At 34.8% G+C, this 21,532-nt stretch overlaps 1 protein-coding gene across 1 annotated transcript in view; it reads left to right on the top strand.

Moving 5' to 3' along the window:
- LOC128222421 (uncharacterized) overlaps positions 1-12,197 on the top strand; it is a 77,427-nt gene extending 65,230 nt beyond the window's left edge. The window contains exons 14-15 of the mRNA XM_052931407.1: positions 272-1,305; positions 4,976-12,197. Of these exons, the coding sequence (XP_052787367.1) occupies positions 272-1,305; positions 4,976-5,036 (1,095 nt within the window). The 3' untranslated portion in view covers positions 5,037-12,197. The remainder of the gene's footprint in view (positions 1-271; positions 1,306-4,975) is intronic.
- The last annotated feature ends 9,335 nt before the right edge of the window (positions 12,198-21,532 follow it).

Raw genomic sequence — 21,532 nt, forward strand, 5'->3', positions numbered from 1 at the left:
TTATCATTATTATTATTATTATTATTATTATTATTATTATTATTATTATTATTATTATTATTATTATTATTTATTTCATTTATTAAATTTATTATTATTATTTTTATTATTATTATTATTATTATTATTATTATTATTATTATTATTATTATTTTTAAAATTATTATTATTATTATTATTATTATTACAACCTACTATGACTACTACTGATACTAATGTTAATACTTCTTCAAGATACATGTCATAATTATACCAAAACATTATTCCACAGAATGAGCGGGAAGGTCTTTTCTCTCACCTGAAGTACGTATACTTGGAACGTATCCGCATGTCAGAGGAACAGTTCAGACGACTATCGCAGTCTTTCATAAAAGCGGGAGGTACGTTATTGTGGTTGAAGCGCTGTTCCATAGAACCGGAATATGATGTACCGCAGCTTCAGAATGAATGCGAGCAGCAGGTAGTATCATCTGAGTGTACAACATACATTGAGCTTTGGATTGTTACCATCACAGTAGAGGGGTTTATTCGGCTTATTGACTACGTGACCAGATGCGGTCATTCCGTGGACTGTGACTTGGACTCAAAAACCCTGGAATCAAACTCTGCTGTTGAACAACCATCCTTACCGATGTTGGTTGCACAGCCTATCTCAGCTGATTATACCACGAAGTTGAGACTATATCGGATTAAGATGTCAACAGAACAAATTTGTCAAATCGTCGGTAGGATTAATCAACTCGACCATTCAGTAAAATTAACATTGGAGAGGTGTACCGTAAAATCAGACGAGTACAATCCGCTGAGGCATCAGATGGTGCCTCCTCCAAACACGTCACTAAACTATACCAAACATATTTCGATCGAAAGCATGAAGATATCGGAAACATTGTGTTTGTATGTTGCTTCCAGTGCAATTTATTATGGATACACGTGTGAGATATCAGATTGTAATATACTGCCCAGTGAAGTGCCGCATGCAGACAACCTTTACTTTCCTCAGATGGCTGCCATCCACTCACCTGCTCATACAGCAAAACTCACCTTTTATGTCGCATCAATACCACAACACGTCGTTGAGCGTCTCGCTCGTCAAGCGGCAGTATCTGGACATTTGGTTGAGTGTGTGTTAGACATGTGTGAAGTAGGGCCTCCCCATGATGTCAGGTCATTGAAGAAAAAGATGGAGGAAGACGCTGCCATTCAGATCGAGGAATGCAACGACGAGCTTCGAGTTGGTTGGTTTCCAGACATTTTCAATCATGGCCAAATATGGAACATTCGTTTTAAAACAACCGCAAAGAAGTAAGTGAGTTTCCGTTATATAGATTGTAAATATGTATTAAAATTGCCATTCTAGCCTTTATTTAAAGCTGCACTCTCACAGATTGATCGTTTTAACAACATTTTTATTGTTTGTCTTGGAACGAGTCATTTTTTGCGAAAATCTATAGAAACCAGTGATATACGACTGCTGGCAAAAACTTTAATCGCAGACGTTTATATTTAAGTTCAAAATGTTATTATTTATGCATTTTTCTTAAACCGTTAGTAACGGTTTAGGCAATAAAACATTTATATTCGAACGGAAATATGCAATTATGCAATGGGATTTTTTGTCAGCAATCTTATATCATTAGACAAAAAAAGTTGAAAAAACGGTAAATATTTGAGAGTGCAGCTATAAGTACGTAAAACGGTTACACTTGCAATAGCCACTCAAAGCCTTTATTCAAATAAACTCGAATCTCAGTGGCTCGATATTCCAGGGACTGGCTAAAATACTTCGAGCCTCGAGTGTATCGAGCCAAGCGGGATTTCTTACTGAATGTGTATTTTTCTTTGGTACATTAAAGAACGTCTTGTTTAAAACTCATTTGCTATTTGCTACGTTATATCCGCAAAAGAAGAGTATTTATTGGAAATAGTTATCGTAATGTTTGCGACATGACGCGTTTGATACTATAAAAATATCAATTTCATTTTTTTTTTTTTTATTAATCTTTAAACACATATATGCGTAAACAATAAACACGCAATATTTATAGGTTAGGTTGTACCGGGTCCTTTTCTAGATTGATCAGCATTTGACATTTGTATAAATACAAATATATATATTTGGAGAAACTTTCCGAGCATTATTTTATGTAAATGACGCTTTTTAAAAAGATTTGCAGATGTAATGATACAATTTTGACGTTTGTACACGAGCCAATTAAAATCAGAAATTAGAGTAATAGCATGTTTGCTCAAACTGTTAATCTACTTAAGTTTGATACTAATTATGATTCCGATCAAGCAGTTCTAATCGATTATGGCATTGTGCTAATTGTGTGATATTCTTACATGAGCCCGCGAAAATGACATCGAGCCTCGCAAACAAAACACAGAGTCCGTAGGGACCGCGAAAATGACATCGAGTGAGGAATTATATCGCCACTCACGATATCGAGCCATACTATCGGTAACAAGTAGAGAAACGATCCTTTTAATCCAGTTCGAGCCAACGAGTATATCGAGCCTTGCAATATCGAACCAACAGTATATCGAACCATGCAATATCGAGTCAACGAGTATAACGAACCATTCAATATTGAGCAAACGAGTATATCGAGCCATGCAATATCGAGCCAACAGTATATCGAGCTATGCAATATCGAGCCATGCAATATCGAGCCATCGAGTATAACGAACCATGCAATATCGAGCCAACGAGTATATCGAACCATGAGTATATCGAGCCAATGAGTATATCGAGTCATATAATATCGAGCCAACGCTTATATCGAGCCATGCAATATCGAGCCAACGCGTATATCGAGTCATATAATATCGAGCCAACGCTTATATCGAGCCATGCAATATCGAGCCAATGAGTATATCGAGTCATACAATATCGAGCCAACGCGTATATCGAGCCATGCAATATCGAGCAAACGTGTATATCGAGCCATGCAATATCGAGCCAATGAGTATATCGAGCCAATGAGTATAACGAGCCAACATGTATATCGAGCCATGCAATATCGAGCCAACGCGTATATCGAACCATGCAATATCGAGCCAACGAGTTTATCGAACCATGAGTATATCGAGCCAATGAGTATATCGAGTCATATAATATCGAGCCAACGCTTATATCGAGCCATGCAATATCGAGCCAACGCGTATATCGAGTCATATAATATCGAGCCAACGCTTATATCGAGCCATGCAATATCGAGCCAATGAGTATATCGAGTCATACAATATCGAGCCAACGCGTATATCGAGCCATGCAATATCGAGCCAACGTGTATATCGAGCCATGCAATATCGAGCCAATGAGTATATCGAGCCAATGAGTATATCGAGCCAACATGTATATCGAGCCATGCAATATCGAGCCAACGAGTATATCGAGCCATGCAATATCGAGCCAACGTGTATATCGAGCCATGCAATATCGAGCCAACGAGTATATCGAGCCATGCAATATCGAGCCAACGTGTATATCGAGCCATGCAATATCGAGCCAACGAGTATATCAAGCCATGTAATATCGAGCCAACGCGTATATCGAGCCATGCAATATCGAGCCAACGTGTATATCGAGCCATGCAATATCGAGCCAACGAGTATATCGAGCTATGTTATATCGAGCCAACGTGTATATCGAGCCATGCAATATCGAGCCAACGTATATATCGAGCCATGCAATATCGAGCCATGCAATATCGAGCCAACGTGTATATCGAGTCATGCAATATCGAGCCATGCAATATCGAGCCAACGAGTTAAGTCTGTTCGGAGTTTGCAGTTTTCAAATAAAACTTGTGCAGGTATATATTTTTAAATATTAATGCAAAACCTATTAAAAGGTGTGAAATACATTAGCGTATTGAGTATCTTTGTGAGTTTCAATGCTTCATTAGAGTCTCACCATTACAAATTAAAACAACATAATAGATACAGTTTTTAAAAAAAAAAGCCAAATATTATACATACGACCATGACGATGTATCATCTATTTTAAGTACGAATCCTAAACGCGTGAAATATTGACGAACCAATGTATTTCATTTATAATATAGTTTTTATTGCACACCGGATAGGCATTTCTGGTTAATTTAGCCATGCTGGAATATCCCATCTGGCACCCCATGCCATATGAATTACGCGCAACCCAAGTTCTTATTGATTTCAATGTTTTGTTAATAAAAAGGAAATTGTGTCATTTCAATAAAGAGCATATAGATGAATAAGTATGGAAGGATCTTCTTGATATAAACAGTGATCTTAATTGACTACGGGTATTGATTTCATTAAGAAACGCCGCACGCGCGTTTTGGTGAATTATGCAAAATGCAGTTTCTACATCAATATTTCTATATAATAATAACTGTAGGTATGCAACCAAAAATAATCATGATTTTTCCGACAAGCCTCGTTCGCGACTTAAGCGCATGCACTCTGATCGGATATTTCAATCCGGGCCGGAAACACATGATGGATAGTATTAGTAATGACAGTGAAAGTGACGCAATCGTTGTCTGTAAGCCTGATGCCCTACTGGTTATGAATATGCTAATGCGTCGGGCGGATTTAAAAATAAATAAAATTATTCCAAACAGCCAAACACTATAATGTCGTTTAAAACTATGTTTTAATTTAAGGATGAAACTCAGTTTAACTTCTGGGGTGGTATTCAATTTGCAACTTAAGTAAATCTTAGGGTCATACATCATTTACTTCATTCACTGTATTGGGCAGTTATAAATAACAAGTCATCCGATTAGCTACATCGTTCTTAAATCCAATTAGAAAAATAATGAATACCAGATCAGATGTTTCATAGTTTAGATACACACTGATCTGAAACGACTTAATAAGCTAATAATGATATAACTTGTTTGTTTGAAAAAAAAATAAGTATTCTTTAAAAATAAAACGGATATCAAATTCTAACCTAGCTGAAATGTTTCTCTCGATTCAGGTCTGCACTCGCAGAGTCCACTGCAGAGAAGCCCGAAGTTACGGAATGTACACGCATGTAGGACGTCGGAATGTTTGACAACGGGAGATTACCACGGAGAGTTCATTCATGCTAAGTGTTATTAGAACGTTTTACACAATTTGTGCCTGCATGGCGACTTAGAGTTCAATAAGGCAAAGTGTCACAAGCACAATTGCCATTTTGGAGATTTAGAGTTTAATATGGCAAAGTGTAACAAAAGAATCAGCACAATTGGTGCCTGCAATGGGGATACTAGAGTACACTCATGCAAAGTGTAAGAAAAACAATGTACACAATTTGTGAAACTGAACGTATTTGAAATTTCTTTTGTAGATGCTTTAATTGCATATTCATTTTAGCATACATTTCTGTAAATACTCTCGTCATTTGATAGTGTTTTTTTCACAAGGTATAGAAATGTCCCTTTTCTTGAATCATATGTAACGTTTTTTAAAAGAACGTTTGAAAGATACTTGCTTAGTTTCTTGTTGAAAGAATGATGCAAACATGTGTTATAAATTATAACAACATAGGCACATACGATAAAAACAACCATAGACTTCGCCCTCCTCGGATAAGTATATCCAATAATTCAACCATGCTAGAAATTCTTATCTTGCCCACGGGCGAGGATAACATGCCGGTATGGAACTCCTTTTTAACGGTCACCACCTTGTAATTACCTCCCTTGTTGAAGACAGTCGTCTGTTACATCATAGAAACCTTGTCTTGTAGCAATATTTAGAATGCTAATTAACTATTTCTCGCTTCAAATGTCACCACAAAAAGGTTTTCACGCATATTTCAAGAAATAATGCTCCACTCTCCTCCGAACTATTGGACTTGTAACATGTAATCTGAATCACTGCGAGCATATCCATGACAACCAAGTTTTGTTTAACTGGGGTGGGAGAAAAAGCATCTACCATAGCCGCTCGTGTAAGATAGGTTCATCCCGACCCTCGCACAGGGTGTGTTTTAAACATCGTTTCCGAAAAACACCCTACGCTCGGATTGAAGATATTTATAATATTTCCCATTTGGCCCCCTCTATTAGAAGTCACCTTCTGCCCCATTTATCAAGAGTTATATGGTGTATTTTGTTCCCCTTGATCAACAGTTATCCTTTCCAATTAATCCCTTTAATCAACTGTTATCTTTTCCCTTTGGTCCCCTTTATTAACTGTTATATTTTACCTTTTGGCCACTTTATTAACTGTTATCATTACCATTTGGCCCCTAATCAAAAGCTGTCTTTTATATATGCCCCCACCCTTTATCAAGAGTAATCTTTTTAATTTGGCCCCCTTTTTCAAGAGATATCTTTTATATTCGACTGCTTTTATCAAGAATTATCTTTTCATCAATTTTTATTTATCAGAAATGATCTTGTCCATTTGGCCCCCTTTTTCAAGACTTACCTTTTCCATTTTGCCCCCCCCCCTTTATCAATAAATGCTATTTTTTCTATGTGGTCCCCTTTATCAAGAGTTATCATACATATTTTATTTTACCTCCCCCCTTTATCAAAAGTCGTCTTTTTCATTTGGTCCCCTTTATCAAGATTTATCATTTATATTTGCCAGCCCTTATCAAGAGTTTTTTTTTTTCATTTGGTCCCTCTGTATCAAGAGTTATCATTTATAATTGCCCCCCCCCCCACTTTAATCAATAGTTGTCTTTTCCATTTGGCCCCTTTATCAAGAGTTATCATTTATGATTGCCCCCTTTTATCAAGAGTTTCAAGAATGCAACTGTCCATTTGTCAAGAGTGAAACGTTCAGTGGAACAGCCATACATTTGACTTTGATTATCTTATAAATGAATCACTCTGATGTAACAAAGACGCCATTTGCAATACTTGTTTTTGATATTGATATGTTTTATTTACGTTATTGACTGTATGATCTATGTGTATTCTTGATTAAGTAATAACCATAATGCTTGTAAAGAAGTTTTATCGTTTTGAACGTATTATGAAAAATAGTTATCATTACTTATTTATTTGAGTTTTACCTGTTTATTATTTGGATTCTACATAATCAATACAATGCATGTGATACCCACGTTGGTATTCACCATTGGTTTCAATAACATCCCAAGGCTGACATGGGACATTTATAACAATACAAAACTTTCAGATAGAGATATGATAAATTGAACGATTGAACTACCTCTCTTTCCTAGTTTCATAACTACATTCAGATATCATAGAATAACAATAGTGTGTTTTAAGATTACATCTACAGTATGTATCATTGGAGGAAAGGAAACAAGCGAAAGCTTGTATAACATGCTGTCTGCTATATACATTTTTCCATAATTGAATTCATGACGAAAAACTTTATGAAAAACTGAAAGAAATCAGTATGTACACGTTTCATTGAAATTCACTTATAAGGAATATCTCTGTATATACACAAACCTTTTTTATTCATATCAGTTGTAGTATTCCCATGTAAATAAGTACATTGTTCATTTATTCAATTGATAAGACGGTACATGTACGTACCGAACATTATATGATGTTTTGTATTTTGCTTTGTATAACTTGTGTATATAGTTATTGGATGAGTTATTAATTTCTTAAAGTGAAAGACGCATTGTTTTATTGGTAAAGAATTGAATTTATAACAAAAAAAAATCATGAAAAACATGACACCATTTGTATTTTGCTCTGTTTATTTTGTTTATATAGTTATTGGATGAGTTATTAATTTCTTAAACTGACAGACGCATTGTTTTATTGATAAAGAATTGAATTTATAACAAGAAACTTCATGAAAAACATAAATGAATCAGTATGTGAACGTTTCCTGAAATTTCCTTTTATGGAAATTTCTGCATATTAATTTAAACCTTGGTTATTCATATCAGTTGTAGTATTCCCATGTAAATAAGTACATTGTTCATATGTTCAACTGATTAGACGGTACATGAAGGTACTGATCATTGTATGATGTTTTGTTTTTTGCTTTGTACAAGTTTTGAACATAGTTATTGGATGAGATATTGTTTTGTTAAAGGGAAAGACGCCTGAACAAATGAAGTTGACGGTACAAGAACGTGCGTTAAATCTTTTTGCTTTTCCATTGTAATGAGTATAGTGTTGATGTATTGAAAATATAAAACGTCACATGAAAGAAGGATAATGGTGTCTGTAATTCATTTACATTTCGTAAGTTAATTACTATACTGTTCAATTACTGAACGCAGTCGACGTTACATCAATGTAAATTGATTGACACAATAGGTGGCTGATATGTATTTGCTTTCCCAAATTGTAATTATTGTATTTTTCAATTACTGAGCTAAATAGACGGAACATGAACGTTAGGTAATGGTGTATGCAATTCATTTACCTTTCCAATGTTCATTTCTATTTTGTTCAACTTGTTGAACTTAGTAGATATAACATTGCAGTCCATTTATGGTGTCTGTAATTCATTTACTTTTCAATGGTTAATTCCTATATTGTTAAGTTTATAAACTTAGCAGATGGAACATTAACGTAAGTTAATGGTGTCTGCAGTTTATTAAATATTCGCATATTAATTACGATATTGTTCACTTATTGAAATAAGAAGACGTAATATTAACGTAGGCTTATGGTGTCTGCAATTTGTTAACTTTTATAAGTTAATTACGATATTGTTCAATTACTGAACGTAGTAGATGGAACATTAACGTAAGTTAATGGTGTCTGCAATTTGTTTTTCCATATTACTTACGATATTGTTCACTTATTGAACAAAGTAGACGTAATATTAACGTAGGCTTATGTTGTCTGCAATTTATTAACTTTGAATAAGTTAATTACGATATTGTTAACTTATTGAAATAAGAAGACGTAATATTAACGTAGGCTTATGGTGTCTGCAATTTATTTACTTTTCATAATTATTGCGTTTCGACTTGAGGGTGTTTTAAAAAAAGGCAAAGGTTTTGTATTTCGAAATATGGCCAAATTTTAACTGTCTAGGTCGCAATCGTTTACAAGTTTCAGAATGATATAAGTGCTTTTTTATTCAGTCTTATACAGTTTATAAAAGAAAGATATAACTTTATTGGATAAAGTCAAATATTCCCAATAGTGAATTAAATATCCATGCTTTGGAAGCTTTCAATCACCCTTATTGTTTATAGAAATGTTGTAAAATATAAGTGCTGCAAGCATGCTGTGTTAGTGACCTCTGATATAGACACAATTCATGGATGAAGAATTTGAAGTCTATGTATGGACGATGTGTAATTATTCCGTTTTGTATTAAGTGGAATAGTGAGTTTTAAATCTGTGTATTGATAGTGTGTATTTACTATTAGTGTGATGGTGTGTATTAACTCAGTGTTTGGGTGGCGTGTAATATCTTTATCTGTGTATGGTGTGAATTTGTTCTATGTACGAATGGTGTGTAATAACTCTATGTGTGAATGGTGTGTAATAACTCTATGTGTGGATGGTGTGTAATAACTCTATGTATGGATGGTGTGTAATAACTCTATGTATGGATGGTGTGTAATAACTCTATGTATGGATGGTGTGTAATAACTCTATGTATGGATGGTGTGTAATAACTCTATGTATGGATGGTGTGTAATAACTCTATGTTTGGATGGTGTGTAATAACTCTATGTATGGATGGTGTGTAATAACTCTATGTATGGATGGTGTGTAATAACTCTATGTATGGATGGTGTGTAATAACTCTATGTATGGATGGTGTGTAATAACTCTATGTATGGATGGTGTGTAATAACTCTATGTATGGATGGTGTGTAATAACTCTATGTATGGATGGTGTGTAATAACTCTATGTATGGATGGTGTGTAATAACTCTATGTTTGAATGGTGTGTAATAACTCTTTGTATTGATATTTTATAATAACTCTATGCATGAATGACTTGTAAAAATATATTTTTTGGATGGTATGTAATAACTGTATGTATGGATGGTTTATAATATCTCTATTAAGATCGTGATTGGTAACTCTGTATATGCATGGTGTGTAAAACTATATGTGTGAATAGTGAGTTCTAACTCTATATAAGGGATTATGTTTTATCACTCTATGTATGGACCGTGTGTATTAACTTGCATGGAATCATTGTAATAATCATATTTTATGGTGTGTAATAACGCTTTTAAATGGATGATGTGTAATTATTTTATGCGTGGATGCTGGGTAATAGCTCTATGTGTGTATGGTGTGTAATATAACTATATGTATGTATTATGCATTCTTACTATATGTTTGGAATATGTGTAATAACTATTTGTATGGATAGTTAACATTACCTCTATGTTTATATTGTGTGTAAGAACAACTTATATGGATGATGCATTCGAACTAAAAGTATGGATTGTTTGTAATAAGTATATGTATGGACGATGTGTAGTAAATGTATGTATGGATAGTTAACATTAACTCAATGTTTGTATGGTGTGTACGAACTATGTGTTTGGATGATGCATTCGAACTTTATGTATGGATTGTTTGTAATAATCATATGAATGGACGATGTGTAGTAACTATGTATGGAGTGTGTGTAATAAGTATATGTATGAACGATGTGTAGTAACTATTCATGGAGTGTGTGTAATAAGTATATGTATGGACGATGTGTAGTAACTATGTAGGGAGTGTGTGTAATAAGTATATGTATGGACGATGTGTAGTAACTTTTTAGGGAGTGTATGTAATAAGTATATGTAAGGACGATGTGTAGTAACTATGTAGGGAGTGTGTGTAATAAGTATATATATGGACGATGTGTAGTAACTTTTTAGGGAGTGTGTGTAATAAGTATATGTAAGGACGATGTGAAGTAACTATGTAGGAAGTGTGTGTAATAAGTATATGTATGGACGGTGTGTAGTAACTATGTATGGAGTGTGTGTAATAAGTATATGTATGGACGATGTGTAGTAACTATGTAGGGAGTGTGTGTAATAATCATATGTATGGACGATGGGTAGTAACTATGTATGGAGTGTGTGTAATAAGTATATGTACGGACGATGTGTAGTAACTATGTAGGGCGTGTGTGTAATAAGTATATGTATGGACGATCTGTAGTAACTATGTAGGGAGTGTGTGTAATAAGTATATGTACGGACGATCTGTAGTAACTATGTAGGGAGTGTGTGTAATAAGTATATGTACGGACGATGTGTAGTAACTATGTAGGGAGTGTGTGTAATAAGTATATGTAAGGACGATCTGTAGTAACTATGTATGGAGTGTGTGTAATAAGTATATGTACGGACGATGTGTAGTAACTATGTATGGAGTGTGTGTAATAAGTATATGTAAGGACGATGTGTAGTAACTATGTATGGAGTGTGTGTATTAAGTATATGTACGGACGATGCGAAGTAACTATGTATGGTGTGTGTGTAATAAGTATATTTAAGGACGATCTGTAGTAACTATGTATGGAGTGTGTGTAATAAGTATATGTACGGACGATCTGTAGTAACTATGTAGGGAGTGTGTGTAATAAGTATATGTACGGACGATGTGTAGTAACTATGTAGGGCGTGTGTGTAATAAGTATATGTACGGACGATCTGTAGTAGCTATGTATGGAGTGGTTGTAATAAGTATATGTAAGGACGATGTGTAGTAACTATGTAGGGCGTGTGCGTAATAAGTATATGTACGGACGATGTGTAGTAACTATTCATGGAGTGTGTGTAATAAGTATATGTAAGGACGATGTGAAGTAACTATGTATGGAGTGTGTGTAATAAGTATATGTACGGACGATGTGAAGTAACTAAGTAGGGAGTGTGTGTAATAAGTATATGTACGGACGATGTGATGTAACTATGTATGGAGTGTGTGTAATAAGTATATGTAAGGACGATGTGTAGTAACTATGTAGGGCGTGTGCGTAATAAGTATATGTACGGACGATGTGAAGTAACTATTCATGGAGTTTGTGTACTAATATGGCAATACAGTGGAGTCGTATTGTTACTGTAAAATGAACACATCTAGTGCTGTTCATTAATAACTATATTTTGATTAAAATTTCAGCCAATAATTGAATAAATGTGTGTATGATATATATATATATTGTTTTAAGAGATTGAACAAATGTGTTTATATAGTGTGTTTTGCTACTAGAGATTGAGTCAATGTGTGTATTTGATATACATTGCTATGATAGATTGAATAAATGTCTGTGAATGATCTGTTTTGTAAATTTACATTTCTTATAAAGCGCGACTAAATGGGCATTTGACCTTATGCAGTACTTTCTAGTTGCATTTATTTGGTTTTCTCCAATATAATATTAAGAAAATTATTGCGAAATCTTCATGGTTGTGCTAATGTATTTGGTTTGAAAGTATGGAAGTCAGGTTGCCGGTCAACTGGCTCATCTTATGACAAAAAACTACGTTTTATTTGGACAGGTAATAGTGGCAAAAGCGGTTTGGTATGTTACCATGCATGGAGTCAATGTAATATAGAATAAACATTAAGCGCTCTATAGCAATTTCACAGCTCTCTGTTAAAATGAACTAAATTAACGCTCTCCCATCTGTAGGGTGTTGTACGGTGAATAAAGAGCATAAAGCTGTTTCTTACAAATCCACAACTCTTAATGAACCAAGCGTGCGCAGCTCCATCTATATAGTGTTGATAATTGTAATACAAGCATTAAACTGTATCTAACAAGGCCATAACGCTCTGTTAAAATGAACCAAGCGTGCGCAGCTTCATCTGTATTGTGTTGATACTTGTAATATAAGCATAAAGCTGTTTCTAACAAGGCCACAACTCTCTGTTAAAATGAACCAAGCGTGCACAGCTGAATCTTTATGGTGTTGGTAGTTGTAACATAAGCATAAAGCTGTATCAAACAAGGCCATAACTCTCTGTTTAAATGAACCAAACGTGCGAAGCTCCATCTTTATGGTGTTGATAGTTGTAATATAAGCCTTAAGCTGTATCTAACAAGGCCATAACTCTCTGTTAAAACTGTACCAAGCGTGCGAAGCTCCATCTTTATTGTGTTGATAGTTGTAATATAAGCATAAAGCTGTATCTAACAAGGCCACAGCTCTTTGTTGAAATAAACCAAGCGTGCGCAGCTCCATCTTTATGCTGTTGATAGTTGTAATAAAAGCGTAAAATTGTATCTAACAAGTCCATAACTCTCTGTTAAAATGAACCAAGCGTGCGCAGCTCCAGCTTCATGGTGTTGATAGTTATAATATAAGCATGAAACTGTATCTAACAAGGCCACAACTCGCTGTTTAAATGAACCAAGCGTGCGCAGCTCCAGCTTCATGGTGTTGATAGTTATAATATAAGCATGAAGCTGTATCTTACAAGGCCATAACTATCTACTAAAATGAACCAAGCGTGCGCAGCTCAATCTTCATGGTGTTGATAGTTGTAATATAAGCATAAAGCTGTATCTAAAATGGCCACAACTCTCTGTTAAAATAAACCTAGCGTGCACAGCTCAATCTTCATGGAGTTGATAGTTGTAATATAAGCCTATAGCTGTATCTAACAAGGCCACAGCTCTCTATTAAAATGAACCAAGCGTGCACAGCTCCATCTTCATGGAGTTGATAGTTGTAATTTAAGCATAAAGCTGCATCTAACAAGGCAACAACTCTCTATTAAAATGAACCAAGCGTGCGCAGCTCCAATTCCATGTTGTTGGTAGCTGTAATATAAGCATAAAGCTGTATCTAACATGGCCACAACTCTCTGTTAAAATGAACCAAGCGTGCACAACTCCATCTTAATTGTGTTGATAGTTGTAATATAAGCATAAAGCTGTATCTAACAAGGCCACAGCTCTTTGTTGAAATAAACCAAGCGTGCGCAGCTCCATCTTTATGCTGTTAATAGTTGTAATAAAAGCATAAAACTGTATCTAACAAGGCCATAACTCTATTTAAATGAACCAAGCGTTCGCAGCTCAATCTTAATGGTGTTGATAATTGTAATATAAGCATAAAGCTGTATCTAAGGAGGCCATAACTCTCTGTTAAAATGAACCAAGCGTGCACAACTCAATCTTTATGATGTGATTCTTGTTATATAAGCATAAAGCTGTTTCTAAAAAGACCACAACTCTCTGTTAAAATGAACCAAGCGTGCACAACTCCATCTTTATTGTGTTGATAGTTGTAATATAAGCATAAAGCTGTATCTAACAAGGCCACAGCTCTTTGTTGAAATAAACCAAGCGTGCGCAGGTCCATCTTTATGCTGTTAATAGTTGTAATAAAAGCATAAAACTGTATCTAACAAGGCCATAACTCTATTTAAATGAACCAAGCGTTCGCAGCTCAATCTTAATGGTGTTGATAATTGTAATATAAGCATAAAGCTGTATCTAAAGAGGCCATAACTCTCTGTTAAAATGAACCAAGCGTGCACAACTCAATCTTTATGATGTTGATTCTTGTTATATAAGCATTAAGCTGTTTCTAAAAAGGCCACAACTCTCTGTTAAAATCAACCAAACGTGCGTAGCTCCCTTTTGTTGGTGTTGTAGTTGTAATATAAGCATAAAGCTGTATCTAACAAGGCTGTTCCAACATCATAGAGGAAATGGCTTGTATGAAAAACATAAAACTGCATCCATCAATGACACAATACTTTTTAAAATGAACTTAATATGCGCTGATTAATCTTATGACAAAGACGGCTTGGTGTATTGCCATGCATAAAGTTAGTATACCAAGTGTACATATCACTCTTAAAATGGATCAAGCTCCCGCTGCCCCATCATCAAGTTATTTGCACCAAGAAACTCTTCAAATGAGGTGTCAAGATTCCTTGATATATATAGGCTATACAGAATACTAGACAAATGTTAACATTTCTACAATACACAATTCAATTTATTTAAATTATTGACAAATTCCATCCAGCTTTAACTTTGACCTGACGGTTTTGATTTCTTTTCTTTCTAAGCGATAATCGACCGATATTTGTGTTATAAATGTTATTAAGAATTTATAAGCATTCTTGAGAACAGTGCAATGGCACTTACCTTGAAATATTAGGATGTTATTCGTACTTAACATCGGTATAACTAAGAAGAATTCTAACAGGGACAAGACAAACTGTGCATGGTGAGAAACAATATATTAGATAAAGACGTTTATTGACTTCAAATTGTATGTTTTAATATTACTTAAAACATAAATTCAGAAGGAAACTCTCTATTAACATGTGCATATTTGAAACGTAATTTAAATACGGTCATATAATGCATATGGCGTTCTATGGGACTCAAAATATGCAATGCGAACTATTTAAGCGTTTGTCCTTTCCCAAAAACCTATCGTCCTCCTCAAAGAAAAGGTTGGTTATTTCTAAGTATAAAATGGTTTCAAGTAGTTATCGAACACGTGACTACCATCTGGCAAGCAGTTCTCCGACACGTGCCTACCAATAAACGAGTATTTCTCCTACCAGAAGGCAAGTAGTTTGAGGAAACGTGCATACAAATAGCCGAGTACTTCGTAAACCCATACTTAATAGTAGGGGAATAGTTCTCGAACACCTGTCTACAAGTAAGCGAGTAGCTCTCGGTCATATGACTTCAAGGACGTGAGTAGCTTTCGGAAAGGCGCTAACTAATAGGCGAGTAGTTCTCGGACACAACCCTACAAGTAGGCGAGTGAATCTCAAACACGTGACTACCAGAAGCGACTAGTTGTTGGACCGATGACTACCAGTAGGCGAGTTGTTCTGGAAAACGGCCTACCAGTTGGTAAGTAGTTCTCGAACACGTGACTACCAGTAGGAGAGTAGTTTAGGGACACGTGCCTTCCTATTGATGAATATTTCTCGGACAGGTTGATTCCAGTAGGCAAAACGCTCTCGAAAACTTGTCGTCCAGTTGGCGAGTTGTTCTCGGAAGCGTGTTAACCAGTTGGTGAGAAGTTTTTGGACTAGTGACTTCCAGAAGGCTATTAGGTCTCGGACACGTGCAAAACATTAGGTATAATTACAGATTTGATTTATTTACCGTGGCATCAGGCGAACCAATTTCTTTTGTATTTAGTTGCAGTGCCATAAATCAATAATGAGGCAATTTTCGTTAAAACGCACACCTGTTTCATATGGATTCAGGACATTGCTTATATCATTATCAATATTATGATTTAAACGAAACTTTTATTTGCTAAGACAATAAATAGCGAAATACGTAAAAACACACTTCAAAGATTTGAAACGAATACGTATCTTGCAATAGTTGACTTAATGTATACGCCCTCGTTTTAAAGAATAAGATTATCGTTTGAAACGTGTTCGCATCTCGCTACTCTATCTTTCATTTACGGCAAAATGTCTAGCACAATCATAGTATCTGGTTTTAACATGTCTTAATGAATATTTTTTTATCATTAATGACACAATATCCAATTTACGTTTCAATTGGCATTGCGTATTTCAAGCTCATGAGAATGTTACCGCATCTATTAAAATATGAATTGGTCGAAACATGGTAAATTATTGTTTTCACCAATTCAAGGGTTAACTCAAGGGGGAGATAGCCTTTTAACTTGGGGGTCTTCTTCAGAACCGAAATTGATTTTGTTTAAAAGCAGTTGGGTTTGGAAAAATGTAACAATTTCTAATCCGAAATATTATATTTAGGGCGAGTATACTACTTTCTTTTCTCCGAGGTAAAAAATAAATATATCTTCGGACAAAATAAGGAGAGCCACCGGGTTCGCCCCCCTTCCACCCACCCCCACATGCCCTTTGATTTGCTAGTGGTAATAACCAAATGTTAATATGAAACCTGGTAAATCACAATATATCTGTATGGTAACATAAGAAATAAGGATAAAAATTAGATGATAAAATAATAAAAATAAAAATCTACAGGTTTCTTAGCCTTCACACTTTCTATAATCCCTAATACTCTAGATTTCACTTACTCCTTTCTTGTTTCTGTCTCTAGTTTTCTCTATCATAAAAATGTCCTTTTCTCAGCGTGATAATCTTTTCTAAATTGTATTTCTCCCCTCCGTGCGTCTACGGCGTTTTTGCATTTGTATGACCCTTATTTGGTCCTTGCATCAGTTTAGTCTAAACAAACTTCTTGTTCCTGCTGTGTTTCGAAATCTATATTCTGGTTTTCTAAAATGCCTATCACGTCAGCTGATCTATTTGTCTTGTCTAATATTGGGCTTCACCTTTTACTCCACTTACATCCTGATCTATTTGTCTTGCCTAATATTGGGCTTCACCTTTACTCCACTTACATCCTGATCTATTTGTCTTGTCTAATATTGGGCTTCACCTTTACTCCACTTACATCCTGATCTATTTGTCTTGTCTAATATTGGGCTTCACCGTTTACTCCACTTACATCCTGATCTATATGTCTTGTCTAATATTGGGCTTCACCGTTTACTCCACTTACATCCTGATATATTTGTCTTGTCTAATATTGGGCTTCACCTTTTACTCCACTTACATCCTGATCTATTTGTCTTGTCTAATATTGGGCTTCACCTTTTACTCCACTGACATCCTGATTTATTTGTCTTGTCTAATATTGGGCTTCACCTTTTACTCCACTTACATCCTGATCTATTTGTCTTGCCTAATATTGGGCTTCACCTTTACTCCACTTACATCCTGATCTATTTGTCTTGTCTAATAATGGGCTTCACTTTTACTCCACTTACATCCTGATCTATTTGTCTTGTCTAATATTGGGCTTCACCTTTACTCCACTTACATCCTGATCTTATTGTATTAGGTAGTCTTTCTTTTTCGCGTTCTTTAAATTGTATTTTGTTGATGTGTTATTTTTATTTCCTTATATAGTGGAAAACGAACGTAAGCCAAAACGTTTCTTCGAAGGTGGAGAGTTGGCATGTCCCGAATCCCACTAGCGAACCGGGCTTAAACATTTATGTTGGTCTACCTACACCTCTGAATTTTGACTCCGCAGAGGTTTTCTTGCAACGAACATGTATACGGCTAACGGTAAAACAATTGCTATATACCTGAGTTTACGACGATAGGAGTGAATATAATGACGCCCCCGTCATATGACACTGATCTGAAGTCAATTTTAATGTAGAAAATGACACAACCTACATAATATGACGCCATCAGTACTTTACTTACCCCAATATAGTTTTAACGCGCGGGCTATGATTGTATACTCACACATATATAACTCTCTCGCCCTCTCTCACTCTAAATATTTAACTTAATACACTTATAGCTACTGAATATTAATAACATTTACTTTACTTAAACTATACTTTAAGCCCTAAACTCCAGATTTAGTACATGTACTTCAACAGCTACAACAACAAAAACAGAAACACGACAAATTACTGCTGACAATGTTGTTACTGCATTCAATATTGCTGCAACAACAACAGTAACAACACAAACAACAACATCAAAATCATAAGCAACAACATCAACAAGATAAGCATTTAACTTGACCACGATCAATAAAGAGACATGGCAAATGTTTCTGTGTACATGTATTCTCATGTAAAGAACTCAACCAGTATGCTATTGATCGGTCACATTTCTTCTTTGTGAGGTCAACCGACAGGGTGAGAATTACCGTCTGACTTGTTACGTCACTCGTCATCCTTCGAACAGATTCATATTTAAATGTTAATTCAGTGTAAGGAAGCATGTATTTTCGTTTTAATATCGTAAATCGTTTGCCAAAATGTCTCATCTCCATTTTGTCGGTGTACAAAATCATAAAATCCAACAACGGGTTAAATAGAGCCGTTTTTTGAAAACGTACACAGTGGTTCAATCATTCAATAGATTCAAGAATTCCAAATAGGTTTATAAGAAGCACAAAATTGTCGGAAAAATGAAAAACAAAATGGCTACCTTTTAAAAACTTTCCAGCATATTACTTATATGAGGCGAGTTTCGACAGCCAATTGCAATGGCCAGTTTCTCGAATCCTATATTGGGAGAATTTTGTAGCCAGTCAAAACGGTGGAAACTCATATAAGCCGATTTCGGTTTATGGGAAAATCATCATCATCTGGCACAGATTTTGCGGTATTCGGATAACGTGAACCCATCTACCCCTTACACCGATTATGCGGTTTCAGTTTACGCCATATTACCGTTAGTTACTATCGGTTACGCTTTATTCCATTTACGGGAAATTCATCACCCCTAGCACTGAGTATGCGGCTTCAATTCACACTAATTCATCGTTAGCTGGATTCCGTTTAGGGGAACTCATCATGCCCTAGCACCGATTATGTGGTGTTCATCCCAATCATCCAAACGAGGAAGAAAAACTGTATTGACAATGCATAGATAGATGTATTAGATCGAAGATGGCGTTAATGTCATGTTTACAATACATACAGTAATTTCCTATTTAGACACATTGTGTGTCATTTTTTCTCGACACAAGGGACATATTTAAAACAGAACGAACATCATGATCATAACAACACAATCAACGTTATGAACAAATGAGGCAAAAGTAAGACAGCAATACAATAACGAGCATTTAGAAATATAGAACACATATAATACATTATTAATGATGAGTCTGAAATATTTACATAACAGCATCCATTCATTAACATTCAGATCAAAGTCTTAAGTGTTAAGGCTAAAATAATATTACATTTACTCACATCATAAAACTGATGATAGCCATGATAATGGTTCTCTTAATACACAAAAACGACATGAACAAATAATAAACATAGCATAACATAAAACACATAACTGAACATAACATAAAAATGCATTTCAATTGAACATCAATGATACATCAAAATGGAAATTATCCACCCTTGTTATCTTGTTATAGTCATAATTGTTCCCACAGATGTGAAAGTTTACAGACAAACAGAGTCATGTAGGCTACCATCATCATGAACTAAAAGTGTTTCATTTAGCCATCGAAGGAAGCTATTTACATATGTAAACAATAGTTCTGTAAGACGTAAATTGGGATATAGTATTCACGCCATGGTAGGCAAAGATTACCAGACTTCATTTGTAAATGAAATGTTCATATGTAAATAATAGTTTTGTTAGACGTAAATGCGGATATAGTATTCGCGCCATGGTGAACAAAGTTCAGCATACTTCATTTGTAAATAAAAGGTGCATATGCTAATAATAGTTCTGTTAGACGTAAATGGGTATATAGTAAGTACACAACGTTGGACAAAGTTAAGCATACCTCATTTGTAAATGAAACGTACATATGCTAACAATAGTTATGTAAGGCGTAAGTGGGGATATAACATTTACGCCATGGTTGACAAAATTTACCAGACTTCATTTGTAAATTAAACGTTCAAATGATAATGAAAGCCCTGTTAGACGTAAAGGGAGATTTAGTATTTACAGAAGGTTGGACAAAGTTTTCCAGACTACATTTGTAAATGAAACGTATAACACACATTACAATGATATAATTTGACATTTATATAAAGTGCGTATTTAGTCGCAATCATTGATACGCACCACAGAACAAGAATACTCTAAATGCGCATGTTTATGTGTATAGGCAGTCAAGCACACGTGGATGCTTTTAAAAAGTCATCAAAATACATTAATACACTGAACTATGCATTTTATTATTTGTTTGTCAAGCCGAAATTATAGAGAACAAGAAATGTGTATGATTATGTTAATACATCTAGGCATTAAATTCGTTGTAGAATAGTATACACGAAAGCACTTATAATTGGAAGAAATGATAAACTCACAACACATCTTGTTTTTACTTTGTTATATGTACAGATGTATGTTTTTAATAAAAATAGAACAAAGTGTTAAAAAATTGCTAAATTTGTATAGATATAAACTTGAAACAGCATAATATGATTTGAAAAAAAGTTAATTATAACTATTAGAGAAACCAGTTGCTCACAATTATTATCATTAAAGACGTTCTGCATATTTATTTATATTACAAATTATGTGGTTTCTCATAATCAACATTATTTGAATAAGTATTTTTTTAAAAGTATTATGATATTCTAGTGTTGGACTTAAGATGTAAGATGTACACAATAGTAATAAACGCTCTGGGTGGAAGAGACTTAGGCAATCCTATGTAGGAAATATGCATGTTAAATGTATAGACAGTACAGCACTGACTTCTTTCCAACGTATTAAAGCTGCATATAACGGATATATGCTGACAATCTAAGTACAAGGGAGGTATTTATAAACCTTCTTTAGTCATTTCATAATTTAAATCGAATCCCTAATATTTTCAGAGTCATATTAAATGAACAGTATAAGTGTTTTAGATCGTATGACCAGCGAGATATCTGAAATTAAATAAGTGTGAAACTGACTTTAGATGTTTATGCATTCCGATATATCTCTGTAATACCACTTAAAGGCCTAGTTTAAGAAATATCTGGCATGTTAATTGCCTGCTGACCAGCATTTGTTATGGCCCTAAAACCAAAGCAGGGTTTAAATGTCCTGTGTTTATTGGTTAATGCGTTTTATGGCTGAGTTCGAAACTACGGGTAATATATTGACTT

This window comes from Mya arenaria, chromosome 16, assembly GCF_026914265.1.
Source record: "Mya arenaria isolate MELC-2E11 chromosome 16, ASM2691426v1".
In the NCBI taxonomy this organism is placed as follows: domain Eukaryota; kingdom Metazoa; phylum Mollusca; class Bivalvia; order Myida; family Myidae; genus Mya; species Mya arenaria.